The 14,404-nt window shown below is 35.2% G+C and overlaps 2 protein-coding genes across 4 annotated transcripts; one reads left to right on the forward strand and one right to left on the reverse strand.

The window, feature by feature from the left end:
* Positions 1-839: 839 nt before the first annotated feature.
* On the forward strand, positions 840-9,015 carry LOC110936144 (chaperone protein dnaJ 16). 2 transcript variants are annotated; one of them, XM_022178476.2, is made up of 11 exons: positions 840-1,241; positions 2,682-2,805; positions 2,901-2,983; positions 3,861-3,972; positions 5,335-5,439; positions 5,566-5,616; positions 6,071-6,160; positions 6,261-6,369; positions 7,331-7,479; positions 7,552-7,622; positions 8,500-9,015. In XM_022178476.2, exons 1-10 carry the CDS (start codon positions 1,105-1,107, stop codon positions 7,591-7,593), a joined length of 1,002 nt encoding a protein of 333 aa, XP_022034168.1. In that variant the 5' UTR covers positions 840-1,104; the 3' UTR covers positions 7,594-7,622; positions 8,500-9,015. The 2 variants fall into 2 exon arrangements, with proteins under 2 accessions (XP_022034168.1, XP_022034167.1); XM_022178475.2 differs by having other exon boundaries at positions 842-1,241; positions 7,569-7,622.
* LOC110936145 (uncharacterized protein YuxK) lies at positions 5,431-13,932 on the reverse strand. Of its 2 annotated transcripts, none has more exons than XM_022178477.2 (4): positions 13,366-13,928; positions 11,452-11,619; positions 9,915-10,168; positions 5,431-5,610 (listed from the first exon to the last, which is right to left on the reverse strand). In XM_022178477.2, exons 1-3 carry the CDS (start codon positions 13,622-13,624, stop codon positions 9,945-9,947), a joined length of 651 nt encoding a protein of 216 aa, XP_022034169.1. In that variant the 5' UTR covers positions 13,625-13,928; the 3' UTR covers positions 5,431-5,610; positions 9,915-9,944. The 2 variants fall into 2 exon arrangements, with proteins under 2 accessions (XP_022034169.1, XP_022034170.1); XM_022178478.2 differs by lacking the exon at positions 5,431-5,610 and adding an exon at positions 7,355-7,833 and having other exon boundaries at positions 13,366-13,932.
* Positions 13,933-14,404: the final 472 nt, after the last annotated feature.

The raw sequence follows: 14,404 nt of genomic DNA on the forward strand, positions 1-14,404 counted from the left end.
TTTTTGCCTAAAAAATACACTAAATTTTTTTCAAAAAGTGCACCCGCCCACCCTGGGCTTCACCTAGGTCCGCTCCTGCCATCATGTCTAGTGGTACCTTCATCATATGTCAACCGTATATCGTCTACCATGGCAACACTTATTTATCTTGCTAGCGTTAGTATCCGAACCTAGATACAAGCACATAAACTTTCCCCATTGAATCAATCTAGTAGTAATCTCATTCTCATAAGGTAGAAGTGTACAAATCCAAGTTTCTCTTTTTTGAAAAAGTGGAGCGGGCACAAACCGAACCGAGTTGGTGAACAAAAAATAAAAGCAGGTTCGAGTTATAAACTGACTTAGGAGGGAAAATGTCCGAACCCATCGAATTGATTCAGGTTAGGCTCAAACCAGTTGAGGACAAAAAAGAAACCCAATTTTTCGACATGTTTTTCAAATTAGGTCAGGTCCAAACCGACTTCAAAGAACGAGACTATAAACTGTTATACAAACTGGTAGGTTGGATCGGGTCCAAACTGATTCGTCATACCGGTCAGTGGCGAAGCTTAAAAATTTCCACCGGGGGGTCGGAAGTCACCGCACCTAAAAATTCTATATAAGTAATTTTTTTTTTATAAAACCGGGGGTTGAAAATGTATATACCCAAAAAATTCAACATGACCCCCCCCCCCCCCCGAAAGACACCCCTGATACCGGTTTTTCGATAAAGTAGGTCGGGTTATAAACCGGTTATGTCATACTAAAAACACAAGGACTAAACTAAAACTTTCCAAAAGCATAAGGCCTTCTTTGAAAACATTTTCAAACGAAGACAAAACTTGTATCGGCAACACACTCTTTACTCCTTCAAAGAGGGAGCTACGATTCTCTACACACGCAAGGGTTTTCTAACTGTACGCAGCATCTTCTTCTTCTTCTTCTCCGTCACAAGTTGACAACAAACAAACAATCTGAACCTCATCTTCAAACATCAACAAATTCCAGTAACCACTCACCTCCATTTTCACAAAACCTCTTTACACGCAACCTCCGTGAGTGTTTTGTTGGATGTTTTAGGTTTTTGTTGGCTTCGAGGTTTCGATAGTTTGAAATTATCGAAATATGCCGGTGAATAAGTCGAAATCGGAGAAGAAAGATGCGGAAAAACCGTCTCTAAGAGATCCGTACGAGGTTCTCGGTGTTGCTCGTAACTCTACAGATCAGGAGATTAAAAGTGCTTACCGTAAATTGGCTCTGAAGTACGTTATCTAGCTGATTTTTTATTTTTTTTTCTATTAAATTACCGCTAATTTTGTTTGAAATTAGGTTTAATTGTGTTTTATACACTTTAATTGCTTATTTATGTTGAATTTAGTGTTGTATGGATAGTTGAAGGCAGATTTGGTATTTGAGTAATGATGTGTGTGTTGATTTTGGCTCATTTGTTGTAGCTGAAAGGATTTGTGTAATTACTACATTTGGTTGTTTGTGTCGGTAGAGATTTGAGGAAGGATTAGGTGGTTATGTGGTTTAAGGAATGTTATTTTGGGGGTAGGAGGTGTGGTGTGTGGACCTAGGGGTGCAAACGAGCGAGCGGCTCGCGAGCGACTCGAGATCGGCTCGAGAAAAAGCTCGAAACGAGCCGAGCCTTATCGAGCCCCAATCGAGCTTGAGCCTAAAATAAAGCTCGTTTGTTTATCGAGCCAGAGCTCGAGCCTCGCATGTGAAGCTCGTTAGGCTCGTTGAGCCTTATCGAGCCTTAGTGTAAACGAGCCAAGTCGAGCCGAGCTTATTTTAACTTGTTTACAAGTCGACCTCGAATCTAAAAATAAGCTTATTGAGTAAACGAGCCCAGGCCCGAGCTTCACTTATCGAGCTCGCGAGCCTAAACGTCTATTATTTATATTATTTTTATTTTATAGAGCTCGCGAGCCTAAAACGTCTATTATTTATATTATTTTTATTTTATATATTAATTAATAGCCCGAGCCAAGCTCGAGCTTGAGAAAATACCAACGAGCTGAGCTTGAGCTATGAAAACAAAGCTCGAATCGAGCCGAGCTCGAGCCCGTACTCTCATAAGTTAATCGAGCTCGAGCTCGGGCTCGGCTCGTTTGCACCCCTATGTGTGGTCAATACAGAAGCAAATTTAATTGTAGAACTGCGAAAATCGGTTAAACGCTTCAGATATAGTGGTAGAGAGAAAGAGGGGTGATTGTGTAGATTTATATTAAAGTAAAAGATACATGTGTTTTTGTGGTTTTTGCAGTCTTCTAGTTAAACGCGGATACGTGTTGAACATCTCTCTAGGAGGCGTTGTAGATGTACTATTTGTTTTTGTTATTTAGTAGTTATGGTTGAGTTATTTTTGTAAGAAAAGTTGTATATATAACCAGCTTGTTGCTATATACTTACCAAGCATGAAGCAAGTTACATAAATGACTATAAGTTGGTTAAATGAAGGATTTTTTTTTAAAAGTAATTGTTTTAATGTTTCATTTACGGTTATATCTTAATCTCAAGAGGCCTTCTTTGTTTCATCTTATATATTTTCATGTCCCTAAGAATATAAAAACAGCCACACTTCGCAAGTTAAGCCATTATATTGTGGCCATATTTAATATTAATCTGCAATAAATTCATGTGCTACTTTATTTATTGACATTTTCTGATAAATTTATGTTGCTACTGTATCACAGGTACCATCCTGACAAGAATGCAAATGACCCTAAAGCGAGTGATATGTTTACCGAAATAACTTTTTCCTATAATATATTATCTGATCCAGATAAAAGGCATCAATATGACACTGCTGGTTTTGAGGTTGAATTCACCATAACCAATGATATTTTATAAAATAAATCTTTACAATTTTTTTATTTTCTTAGCTTTTGTTGACACATTTGTCATCGGTGCAGGCTGTTGAAAAAGACGGTCAAGATTTGGAGCTAGATCTTTCAAGTTTGGGTGCTATGAATACCATGTTCGCTGCAATTTTCAGGTTTTTTGTTACATCAAAACACTCTTAAAATAAATTGTTTCTTCCTTTTAGCGGTGGTCTTTATAGCCCAATTACTTATGAATGGGGTGCTGAATAAAAAATTAGCTGAAAGGTAGACTGTCCAAATAGGTCAAAAGTCACCCAAAGACTATAATAAGCGAATAAGCAATTTTAAAAGCAACCCCAAACACCCATTGTTGTAGTTATACACTTCTTATGATAGCAACGGACACATTCTATATTCATCAATATATTTAAACAGACAAAAAAAATGGTTGCCGACCAACCCGTTCCAGTTTGACCCATATTAAGAATTATCAGAGTTGACCAATTACCCAGCCCATCCATCTTGCCGCCTCTACTTTTTTATTAAAATATGTATGCTTGCATCCTAAGTAGTTAATGCGGTAAAATATTGGATATCGGTCAAGGACCAATATTTGAGATATAGGTTTTCGCGGTGGCATATCGGTAATTTTAATATTATGCAGAATTTATATATATAGCAATTTAACACTAACAATTCAATATACTCTCCTACCATTAACAAATTAACCTTGTGCAACTTGCAAAACACTAACAATTGTAGCAAGTAAGAACTGATTAAGACTTAAAACATTAACATTTAACACTAACAATTAACAATTAAGACTCAAAATACTAATAGCAACAATAAGAAGAAAGAAGAATGGTAGAACTACAAAGAAAGGTACTGATATCGGCAAAATCAGTGATATATCAGTAAATATCGCCGATGATATCGGTACCGATATTTTACATGGGGACTGATAACCGATATATATCACCGCATTAACTGCTTAGCTTGCAACTGTCTATTTGAAGTTAGTATTTCTATAAAATGCATATATTATTGCAGCAAACTTGGGGTGCCCATAAAAACTACCGTATCTGCCACTTTGTTGGAGGAGGCACTGAATGGTTCAGTTACTGTTGAGCCAATTTCTTTAGGCCAACCTATTGTTCGAAAGGTAGGCTATTGTTGTTTTCTAGTATGTGTGAATTCCCTTTGTTAAGTACATGAAAACGCATTGATTTAAGTAACGGGTTATATTTTATTCAGGGATAATGTATGACGTGCCTACCCAAGTTTTTAGCTTTTTCATTAAGCCACCCAACTATTGAAACTACATTATAGGCCCCCACAAGTATGTATCCAGTTTCGTTTGTACCAAATCCAACATAAAACTAAAATGGATGACGTCTATAACGTAATGTTTAAACAACACACAAAGATAGCCATTCGTTACTTTGTATATCTTGTAAATTAAAATAATTATCCAGGGGTCAAAAAAGAAAAGAGATTTTTGTTATTTAATGTTATTTTTAGATTTAGCATAAACAGAAGTACAAAAGTAGATATATACTTGGGTGGCCTATTAAACAGTTCCAATAGATAGGTGCCTTAGGTGGTGAAAGTGAAAAACTTCAATAGTCGGGTGGCGTTATCCCTTTTGATACTATTAGTTTGATAAACATGATAAATTTTATTTTACTTGTATAAATGGTTAAATGTGTTTATGAAATTTATAAAGATATACATGAAATGTCAAAGACTAACTAATAATGCATGAATATAGAAAAAAGAGTAAATTACAAAAATCGTCCTTGCAAACTGTGTCCTTTATCTTCAATAATTTTAGAAAACGTACTCGATGTTTGCAAACTCTTGCAAGTTATGTCCTTTAGCCCTAACTCAGTTAATTTTTGTGGTTAAATCTGACCAAACGGACCCCACATGAGGGTATTTTTGTGGTTAAATCTGATCAAATGGACCCCACATGAGAGTGAAATGACCAAAATACCCTCATGTGGGATCCATTAGGTCAGATTTAACCACAAAAAAATAACAGAGTTAGGGCTAAAGAACATAATTTGCAAGGGTTTGCAAACTAGAGTACGTTTTCTGTAATTATTGAAGATAAAGGACACAGTTTGCAATAAGTGGCATACATAAAGGATGATTTTTGTAATTTACTCTAGAAAAAAAAACTCTTGCAAGTGACAAGGTTTGAATGATTTAACCTTTTACACTTTAGAGTTTATGTATCTACATTATGATCCACACCCCTCTTCCTTTTCGTGCGGTGAGTCAAATAAACCGAATGATCTGTATCCTAATGCTCATAAGTCACAAGTTACAACCCCTAAAGCTGGTTTAGTAAATTAATTTATTTATTTTGGATTTTGTAATTTCATAGTTAAATTATTATATTATAATCGTATACAAACAACAATTATTTATTAAGTTCAAAAAAGTAGACAAAAAGGTGACGGTTGGGCCCATACTAAAATAAATTACATTCATATGAAATCTTTTGCATATTGTATAGGTCGAGAAGCAATCTGCTCATTTCTATTCTGTTACAATATCAGAGCAAGAAGCGCAAGGTGGATTAGTTTGCCGAGTGCAATCAGCAGACAAGAGCAAGTTTAAGGTTTGTATTTAGTTTATTTCTTGTTAAACACAAAATCTTTCCGAATATAATCCAATGTTAGTGTTAAGTTGTTGTATAGGTGTACGTTTTGTCCTGTATTTACCCAAAGTCTTCAACTTTGTGCAGCTTTTGTATTTTGATCAAGAAGACAATGGTGGATTGAATCTCGCCCTGCAGGTATAGTGATATCCATGATAAAAGTATTAATATAGAATTGTTTTGTGCAATAACAGAACTATAGAAACTCGAAAATCAATCATTATTCGCTGGCATGGCAAAGGGCACAAAAGTATATCTTTACACGTTTTAATCATATATATATAAGTTATCAATAACCGTAATATAAGACATTCCGTGACATGCCACAATTTTTAAAATCAGCAAAAACACTGGCATGCTACTGGTTACACATTTCATTCATTCCTACAACCAGTAATAAAATGTAACTTGGTTGTTAAATTTAAAACCGGTTGCTAAATGTATCATTTAAATTTCGTGCAATTTGTACAAATATGCCATATTATGAATGTCAAAGAAAAAAATTAGATATTGTACGGGACCGCTAGAATTTTCGTCATATTAGTTCTAACATTGACCGAATTTGTATATATAAGATTACCTCCTATTGCAGGAAGATAGTGTAAAAACAGGGAAGGTGACGGCTGCGGGAATGTATTTTCTTGGTTTCCCAGTTTATCGACTGGATCGACCATCTAATTCAGTGAGTGGATATAATCATCATAAACGTGATTGTGACAATTAAACGTGTGCTTTAATGTTCATAACCTTATTCTTTTAACTTTATGTCCATTTGGTGTCAGGTGGCGTCTGCGAAGGATCCGGATGCTGCCTTCTTCAAAAAACTAGATGGATTTCAGCCATGTGAAATAAACGAAATAAAAGCCGGCGTGCACACATTTGCGGTTTATGGTTAGATTCATACTATTTGTCTGTTTAAGGGCATGTTTGGCTTAGCTTATTTTCAACTTTTGCAAAAGGACTTTTGCCCAAAATAAGTCAGGAAAACCTGACTTTTGGCAAATCCAAAAGACTTTTGCCCTTCAAAAGGAAAGCCAAACACTTTTCAAAAGTCCTTTTACCCTCAAAATAAGGAACCCCAAACACCCTCTAAATGTTTGCCTAAAGTTAAATTTAGCTTATGTTTTTGTAAACCCCAAAATGACGATCCTATTTTTTAATGAAAATGTTTTAACCGACTAGGGCTGTAATAGAGCCAAGCCAGGATGAGCTCGAGCTCTTACTTAAAACGAGCCAGCTCGGCTTGTTAATTTTTTTTGTTATTTTTTACAAATAATAACATAAAAAAAAATTACACATATATCTATATGTATTATTATTTTTTTTAATATTCTAAAGACCGAAAGACATATTAAAAATACCATATGTATAATTTTTGGTTTATTTCCCTATATTTTATATATTATTGATTAATTAAACTTAAAATGTTAACATTTCAATTCTCTCCTACATATTTTGTATTTTAATACGTTTAAAATTAAGATAAAAATACCATTATGTATAATTTTTGTTTATTTCCCTATATGTTATATATTGTTGATTAATTAAACATAAAATGTTAACATTTCAATTCTCTCCTACATATTTTGTATTTTAATACGTTTAAAATTAAGATAACCTATATGAAATATAATAATTCGAGCTGGCTCACGAGCCTAGCCAGCTCATTTACAACCGAGCTCTTTTCGAGCGAGCCGCGAGCTACAAGTTTTTTAACACCCCTATAACCGACTTAATTATGAATTGTAAAGCTGACCACTTTTACCTATCAGACAATGACTTGTTTGACCCGTAACAAACCCAATGCGAGTTTTAACACATCTGACTTTGGCTATATGACTTACTTTTGTAGGTGACAATTTTTTTAAAAGTGTAAGCTACACAATAGAAGTTATCTGCACAGCTTCTTTTGTAGAAGAGAAGGAGAGTCTAAGAGATGTTGAAGGTCAAATTTTGTCAAAACGGTTGGAGCTCTCAAAGTTTGAATCTGAATATAAAGAGGTTGGTTAATTTAGTAATTAGGTTCATTAGTCTGTAATTTAGGATGTTATATGTTGTTTTCATTTGTATTAGATGTTGTATACTTGCAGGTTCTTGCACAATTCACAGAAATGACGGGTAGATATGCTCAGGAAATGCAAGAGGTAAGTTCAGAATTGTTCCGACATGTTAGTCTTGGGGGGTATTTGAGATTTGCTTTACGACTTTGTTGACCAACATACATTTTCCATATCTTGACGGCCTAGAGGTGTAATCGAGCCGACTTGACACCGTGTAGTCATTAAAGCTCAAAATTTGAACTTACATCTTGGTTTTAAAAAGCGAGAGACGCACAAAAGCGGCGGGCTTTCGTACCTGAGGCGCAAGATTATTTTATTAATTTTATATGTCCCATTAGTTTTTAGCATCCCATATCCAAAATATAGCTTTAAATATGATTTTACCTACATGTACAAGCCAAAAAACCTATTGTACAACACTTTGATGCATAAAAACACCCAAAGTACAAGGCGATTTTCTTGCGCTTTGTGGAAAAAGCGCGCCTTGGTGGCATGCCGCATGAGGCGTTGAGGCGCGCTTTTTAACACCCAGACTTAGATCGACTCAATTGTTAATAATAAATAATAATAGTTAATAATAATAATATAAATAGTAAACAATAAATCGACAAGTTTTGTGTTCGTGTATGGGTTTAGTCTAAAACGGTTTCAAATCAGTTTTGGGCTGAACTTGCAAACATGTTTAGTTAGATTTGTGTCAATCTAGCTAAGTCAAGTCGATTAGATGGTATTTTTTGAGTGAAAAATGAAAATTGTTACTTAAGCTCGACTCTCAAGTATAGCTCAGCACTAATTTTTCAAGTAGGCTTCGTGTAGTTTAAGCTCAATTCGATTCAATCACACCTCGATGCATACACCCTACTAGTACAATTACAATGTTCCGAACCAACTTATATTTTTGTTATCTAATTGACAAGAGCCTTTAATTTGCAATTCTTGGTCAACACTTCGTGTTTTGTAGATTGATGACCTTCTTAAACAAAGAAATGAGATACACGCCTCGTACACAACGGCCCCACCAACAAAGCGTAGCGGTAGCAGCGGTCACAAAATCAGGAGGCGAGGTGTGTCAAAGCAGTCAAAAGAAGATGGCCACCAAAAGCCGTCATCAGGGGATAGGGTAAAGAAAAAGAAATGGTTTAACATTCATGTAAAGGTTGACAAGAGGAAACCTTGCTGAATACTTTTAAGCATTTCGTGAAGATCACAAAACGCTAAATTAGAATATCCCGTTGGTAAGAAAGCAATCTATTGCATTGCATTGTGATTGTACATTTTGCTTCGTTTCGATTACGATTCTACAAGTTATTTTATGCTCTTGAACGAGTAATATGGTTCATGTAGAGCCTAGAAAATTTATTACTGTCTGTAAATTTGTTATTGATATGTTACTTCTCAGTTCAATTTTGTTTCTCAAGTATCACAAGACATGATGTAAATTTAAATATTTATTTGTGAAAGACACTTTTGTGTGATATGATATGACCCAGTAGTTTTATGGGACGCGTTTATCCAGATTTTTTAACAAAAACATCGAACATACTGAAACTGACGGTTGGACCTACCTGTTTTTTTTTTTTTTGAAAGGTAAACTTCATTAAAACACGAACCGCCTCAAACCGAGGCAGCCGGAAAACAAACTACAAATTTACATAATTACACCAATCTTCCCAAGTAACCGACTTATTTTTAGATCCAGTCGAATACCACAAAAAACTCACATATGGTCGGACCTACTTAGTTTCAGACCTTTACAAAATACAAATTGTCGAATGAACTTTTTTTAATACACCCATAAATTTGAAGCAAATTTATTAGTCTCATACTTTGTTAGGAGAAAGAACCGTTGAATATATTTTTTTAATCAATTTTTGAAGCAAAACCTTACTTTCTATTTTTTTTTCAAAAAAAAAAAAAGATTTGTGATCCAAACTGTGTAGCAGAATTTCATGATCTATTCATAAATCTATAAACTGAATGAAAACTTTGGTTTTGGCCTTTTTGTAAAAGAAAAAAGTGGTTCCTTTTCGTAATAAATTTTAATAACATATATCTATAATTTGTCATCCTAAGTTACTGAATAGAAAAAGAATTAACTTCAAAGAATTATGTTTACCTAATTAACATTTAGGGATAGATCATTGGGAAAGAGATTTATATATTGTTGATATATAAAGAGTTAAAGACATTAGCATCAGGAAGAGTTATACACAAAAGGCATAAAAAGCTATAATACGTTTAAACTTCTACTCTTTACTTGACTAAACGTCTAAACTACAATCTCTTTTAACTAAACTTGCTAATCATGTTATCATTTACTAAACTCATAACTAAACTTCTTGTAAAATACGGTAAACAAAGATTAAGAGAACTTACTCTTATAAAAACAGATTGATGCACCGATAACTACTCGTCTGACCATTTTTTCTGGACCATTTCGTCCCTATCAATGAACCGTTCAAGCAATTCTTTCTCCTTCAAAACTAAGCAATTTGTATCTTTACCAAACCAGTCATAACGTCTTTTGGCAATGTAGTCGTATGCAAGATCTCGTATGGGAGTTGGTATGATCATGAGTGTGCTCAATACAGAGTACGGCAATGGCAAGTAAGATAGCACTTTCAAAGCAGCTGTTAAAGTATATGAATCCAAACGTTACAGTTGGAAAAATATCAGCAATTGCAACTAAAAAACTGTTTGTAAAAAACATATTTAAAAATACTAGCATTGCACTTTCATGGTATGAAGTATCAAAAATGTTAACCTGCTATGAAGTCTGAACTCTAGATCCATTATCGAATGCCATTATACAGCCCACTACTATTGTAAAAGAGAGATGAAGCTTTGTAACTATTGTGATTGGTTTTGGCTTTTAAACCACAGCGGTTGTTAGACAAAAACATAGTTTTAAAAAGCGTGAGGTGCTACGAGGTGTTTATGTCCCGAAAGCCGACGTGTGAGACGAGAGCTTCACGTACGCAAGCCGTTGCTCTATGTACTACTACTACACTATTGCCAACTAAGCTTTATGTACAATCAAAAGCTGCATCTCTGTCATCTTTTTTACATGTCAGACATCTTCATCATGCCATTCATAAACCCTTCACCCTTTTGACATTTTTATGTACAACCAAAACTCCATCTCTCTAATATTTTTTACATGTTAGCCGTCTTCACCACGCCATTCATAAACCATTCACCCTTTTGGCATTTTACATATCTAACCATCTTCATCATGCCATTCATAAACCCTTCACACTTTTGGCATTTTACATATCTAACCATCTTCATCATGCCAATTATAACTCTTCACCCATTTGGCATTTTACATATCAACCATCTTCATCATGCCAATCATAACTCTCCACCCTTTTGCCATTTTAGATATCAACCATCATCAGCATGCCAATCATACCTCTTCACCCTTTTGGCATTTTTACACATCAGACTCCTAAAGGTGGTAATTTTGAAAATTTCCAAAGCAACGGTCCTGCCTTTGACCGACACGCGCCTGAAGCGCCACCACAAGACCCTAAAACGCTCTAGTTGTCACCCCCATCGCCTCACAGCACCCAAGGCACGCTTTTTAAAACCAAGAGAAAAATGTTCAGGCTGTCATCAATTCTTGTCTAGGATTCCTCCAACAAGAGTTTTTTGACAGCTAAACATCAAGTATAATGCTTAAATAACGTATATCACTAAACTATAAATATCATCAAGAATTTGTTCGTATTACAATATATGGATCTAGAATGGCACTTTGCAGTAAAAACTCATGCACATCAAACTAAACTGCCTTGTGAATTGTGATGCCTAACTTTTTCAGGGACTGCACCCTTAAGCCTCTTTAATGGTGAAATAGGTTGAAAATATAATTTAGCAAGAATTATATTAGTAAACAAAGAGTGCTAACCAGTAGATCCTTGATGGTATTCATAGGGTCCTTCAATGAACAAAAAGCGACGAAGAACATCCTCACGATCCACACCACATATCCTCATGTATGGTTCAGCAGCCTTGGATTGAAGACAGCAAAACTTGATTCTCTTATCTTTGTCTGCATTAATCACAAATTTCACCCCTACATAAAAAAGATAAAGGTTGCACATAAGTTTCTTGTAAATGAATAAAGTCCAATGTTGATGAATCATAGATGTAACTATAAATTTGAGATCCCTTAACAATGGTGAGTATGATCATAGATGGCTACAAACCATTTTTCACAAACAGTTAATGTAACTTGTAGATTATTATGGACTTAGGGTAGTACAACATAGAAGGAAACCCAATCCAGTTTTCAACAGCACAACCAGAGATGAAAATAGCTAGACTCATTACTCAACAAACTAGAACTAAAGACGTTCACAGTCCGGTTAGGCCGGTTTTGACAAGCTACAGTTTCAGGAGACGAAATCCAAACCGTGAACAGAACCGTTTTGGATATCAAACTGACCTGCTTGTTTTGGCTTGGCCAGTTCGGTCTTGAAGACCCCCAACTATAACTATCATCTCTTATAGTCAATAGCACTAAATTTGAGTATTGCTTGATCAAATGCACCGGAATTCATAAAAGAAGGTATAATATACAGAGAATTTGAGTGCAAATCTTTACTCTTCCTTAGAGTTCCATAGTAACTTGCTAGTTGCTACAGATAATTGTTCACAAACGCTTTAGTTACATCGTAGCTATTTTAGTCTTAGGTTACTACAATACACATCTCAATTAGCCGTCCATGTGTAATTGCTGAATGGCAGAAGAAAAACATCACAGTTTTCAACAGGATAATCCAAACAAACCTAACAAGCTCAGTAAATTGGACCTATAATGTAATAATCACTAATCATCAATGACCTAAAATTTGAGCATGATTAAATCAAATGCTCAAACAGTTCAACGACAAATTGGAAACTTTCAACGTCAGAAGTTTAACATCACAGTTTTTAACAGGATAACTACATAAACAAATATAACTAACCTCGGTAAAATGGACCTATAACCTACTGTTCTCTAATCATCAATTATTCAATGACCTAAAATTCGAGCATCATTCACTCAAACGCACAAACAGTTCAACAGCAAATTACAACATTCCAAAACACATTTCTAACTAGCATCATATCAAACAACTTCAATCGAAAGATTACAAACTGCATCAGTGACCTAAAATTCATACATCACTCAATCAAACGCACAAACAGTTCAACAGCAAATCACAACATTCCAAAACACATTTCTAACTAGCATCATATCAAACAACTTCGATCAGAAGATTACAAACTGCATCAATGACCTAAAATTCAAACATCATTCAATCAAATGCACAAACAGTTCAACACCAAATCACAACATTCCAAAACACATTTCTAACTAGCATCATATCAAACAACTTCAATCGGAAGATTAAAAACTGCATCAGCGACCTAAAATTCAAACATCATTCAATCAAATGCACAAACAGTTCAACAGCAAATCACAGCATTCCAAAACACATTTCTAACTAGCATATATCAAACAACTTCAATCGGAAGATTACAAACTGCATCAGTGACCTAAAATTCAAACATCATTCAATCAAATGCACAAATAGTTCAACAGCAAATTACAACATTCCTGAACAGATTTCTAACTAGACTCAGATCAAACAACTTCAATGGCAACATTACGAACTGTATCAATGACCTAAAATCGAGCATTAACTAATCAAATGCACACACAGTTCAACAGCAAATTCCGACGGTCCAAAACATACATTTCAAACTAAAATCATATCTAGTAACTTCAATCAAAAGATAACAAACCGTATTAGACACAAAATTAACGACAAACCTCCGTGACAGAGACGACAAACGCCGTCGTATACCACAACTCGCGGCTGAAGAAGCGTCGGCAACATATCAGCCTTCACAGCGGTTGCCGGAGCAGATTCCTCATCAAAAACCAGATCCTCCGCCGCTAAACCGCGCGAAACATCACCAAACCGCATCGCATGAAATTTCGCCGGTGGTGACGTCACAAAACGTCGGAAAATCGACATTCTCGCCGTCGATAAACCGCTCCGTAACTTCATCATCTTCATCATCATCATTTGTTCATACACATTTACAATATTAATCGATCAATGGTTCAATAGTACAGGAAAATTGTGGAAAATTAGTACAGGAAAATTGTGGAAATTAGTGAAATGAAGCTTCCAATAGGTTCGAATTGTAGTTACTTTTTCTGCAAGCACGAGGAATGATCGAGTGTTTTAGGTGTCTACGGTTACGAGAAACGTATCGTGCGTTTTGAACCGTCCGATTTGGAGAAATTGGGCATTAAACGACACCGTTTGTCTGTTACTTTTTAAACGGTACATGTTTCGATACGATTACACAACTGAGTCCGCAATTTGTTAAAAGTATTGGAGTAAAGTATTTTTTTAATTCTGTGTTTTATGGTTTTAACTATGAGTAAAATATACGGATAGTCTTTGTGGTTTAGTGAAATTTCACATCTAGTCCTTAACTTTTCAAAATTACACTCTTAGTCTCTGTGGTTTGACAAGTTGTTACCCGGATAGTCCCCAAAGCGGATGAAGGTTACTCGGATAGTCCCTGTGGTTTGACAAGTTGTTACTCGGATAGTCCTTGTGGTTTGATAAGTTGTTACTCGGATAGTCCTTGTCATTTCACACTCACTTAACCAGAAAAACTAACCTTCATCCGCTTTGGGGACTATCCGAGTAACAACTTGTCAAACCACAAGGACTAAGAGTGTAATTTTAAAAAGTTTGGGACTAAAGGTGAAATTTCACCAAACCACAGGGACTATCCGTACATTTTACTCTTTAACTATTTGATTCTAAAATCAAAAAGTTTAGCGTCCC

The sequence above is a fragment of the Helianthus annuus genome, chromosome 12 (assembly GCF_002127325.2).
Source record: "Helianthus annuus cultivar XRQ/B chromosome 12, HanXRQr2.0-SUNRISE, whole genome shotgun sequence".
Taxonomy (NCBI): Eukaryota; Viridiplantae; Streptophyta; class Magnoliopsida; order Asterales; family Asteraceae; genus Helianthus; species Helianthus annuus.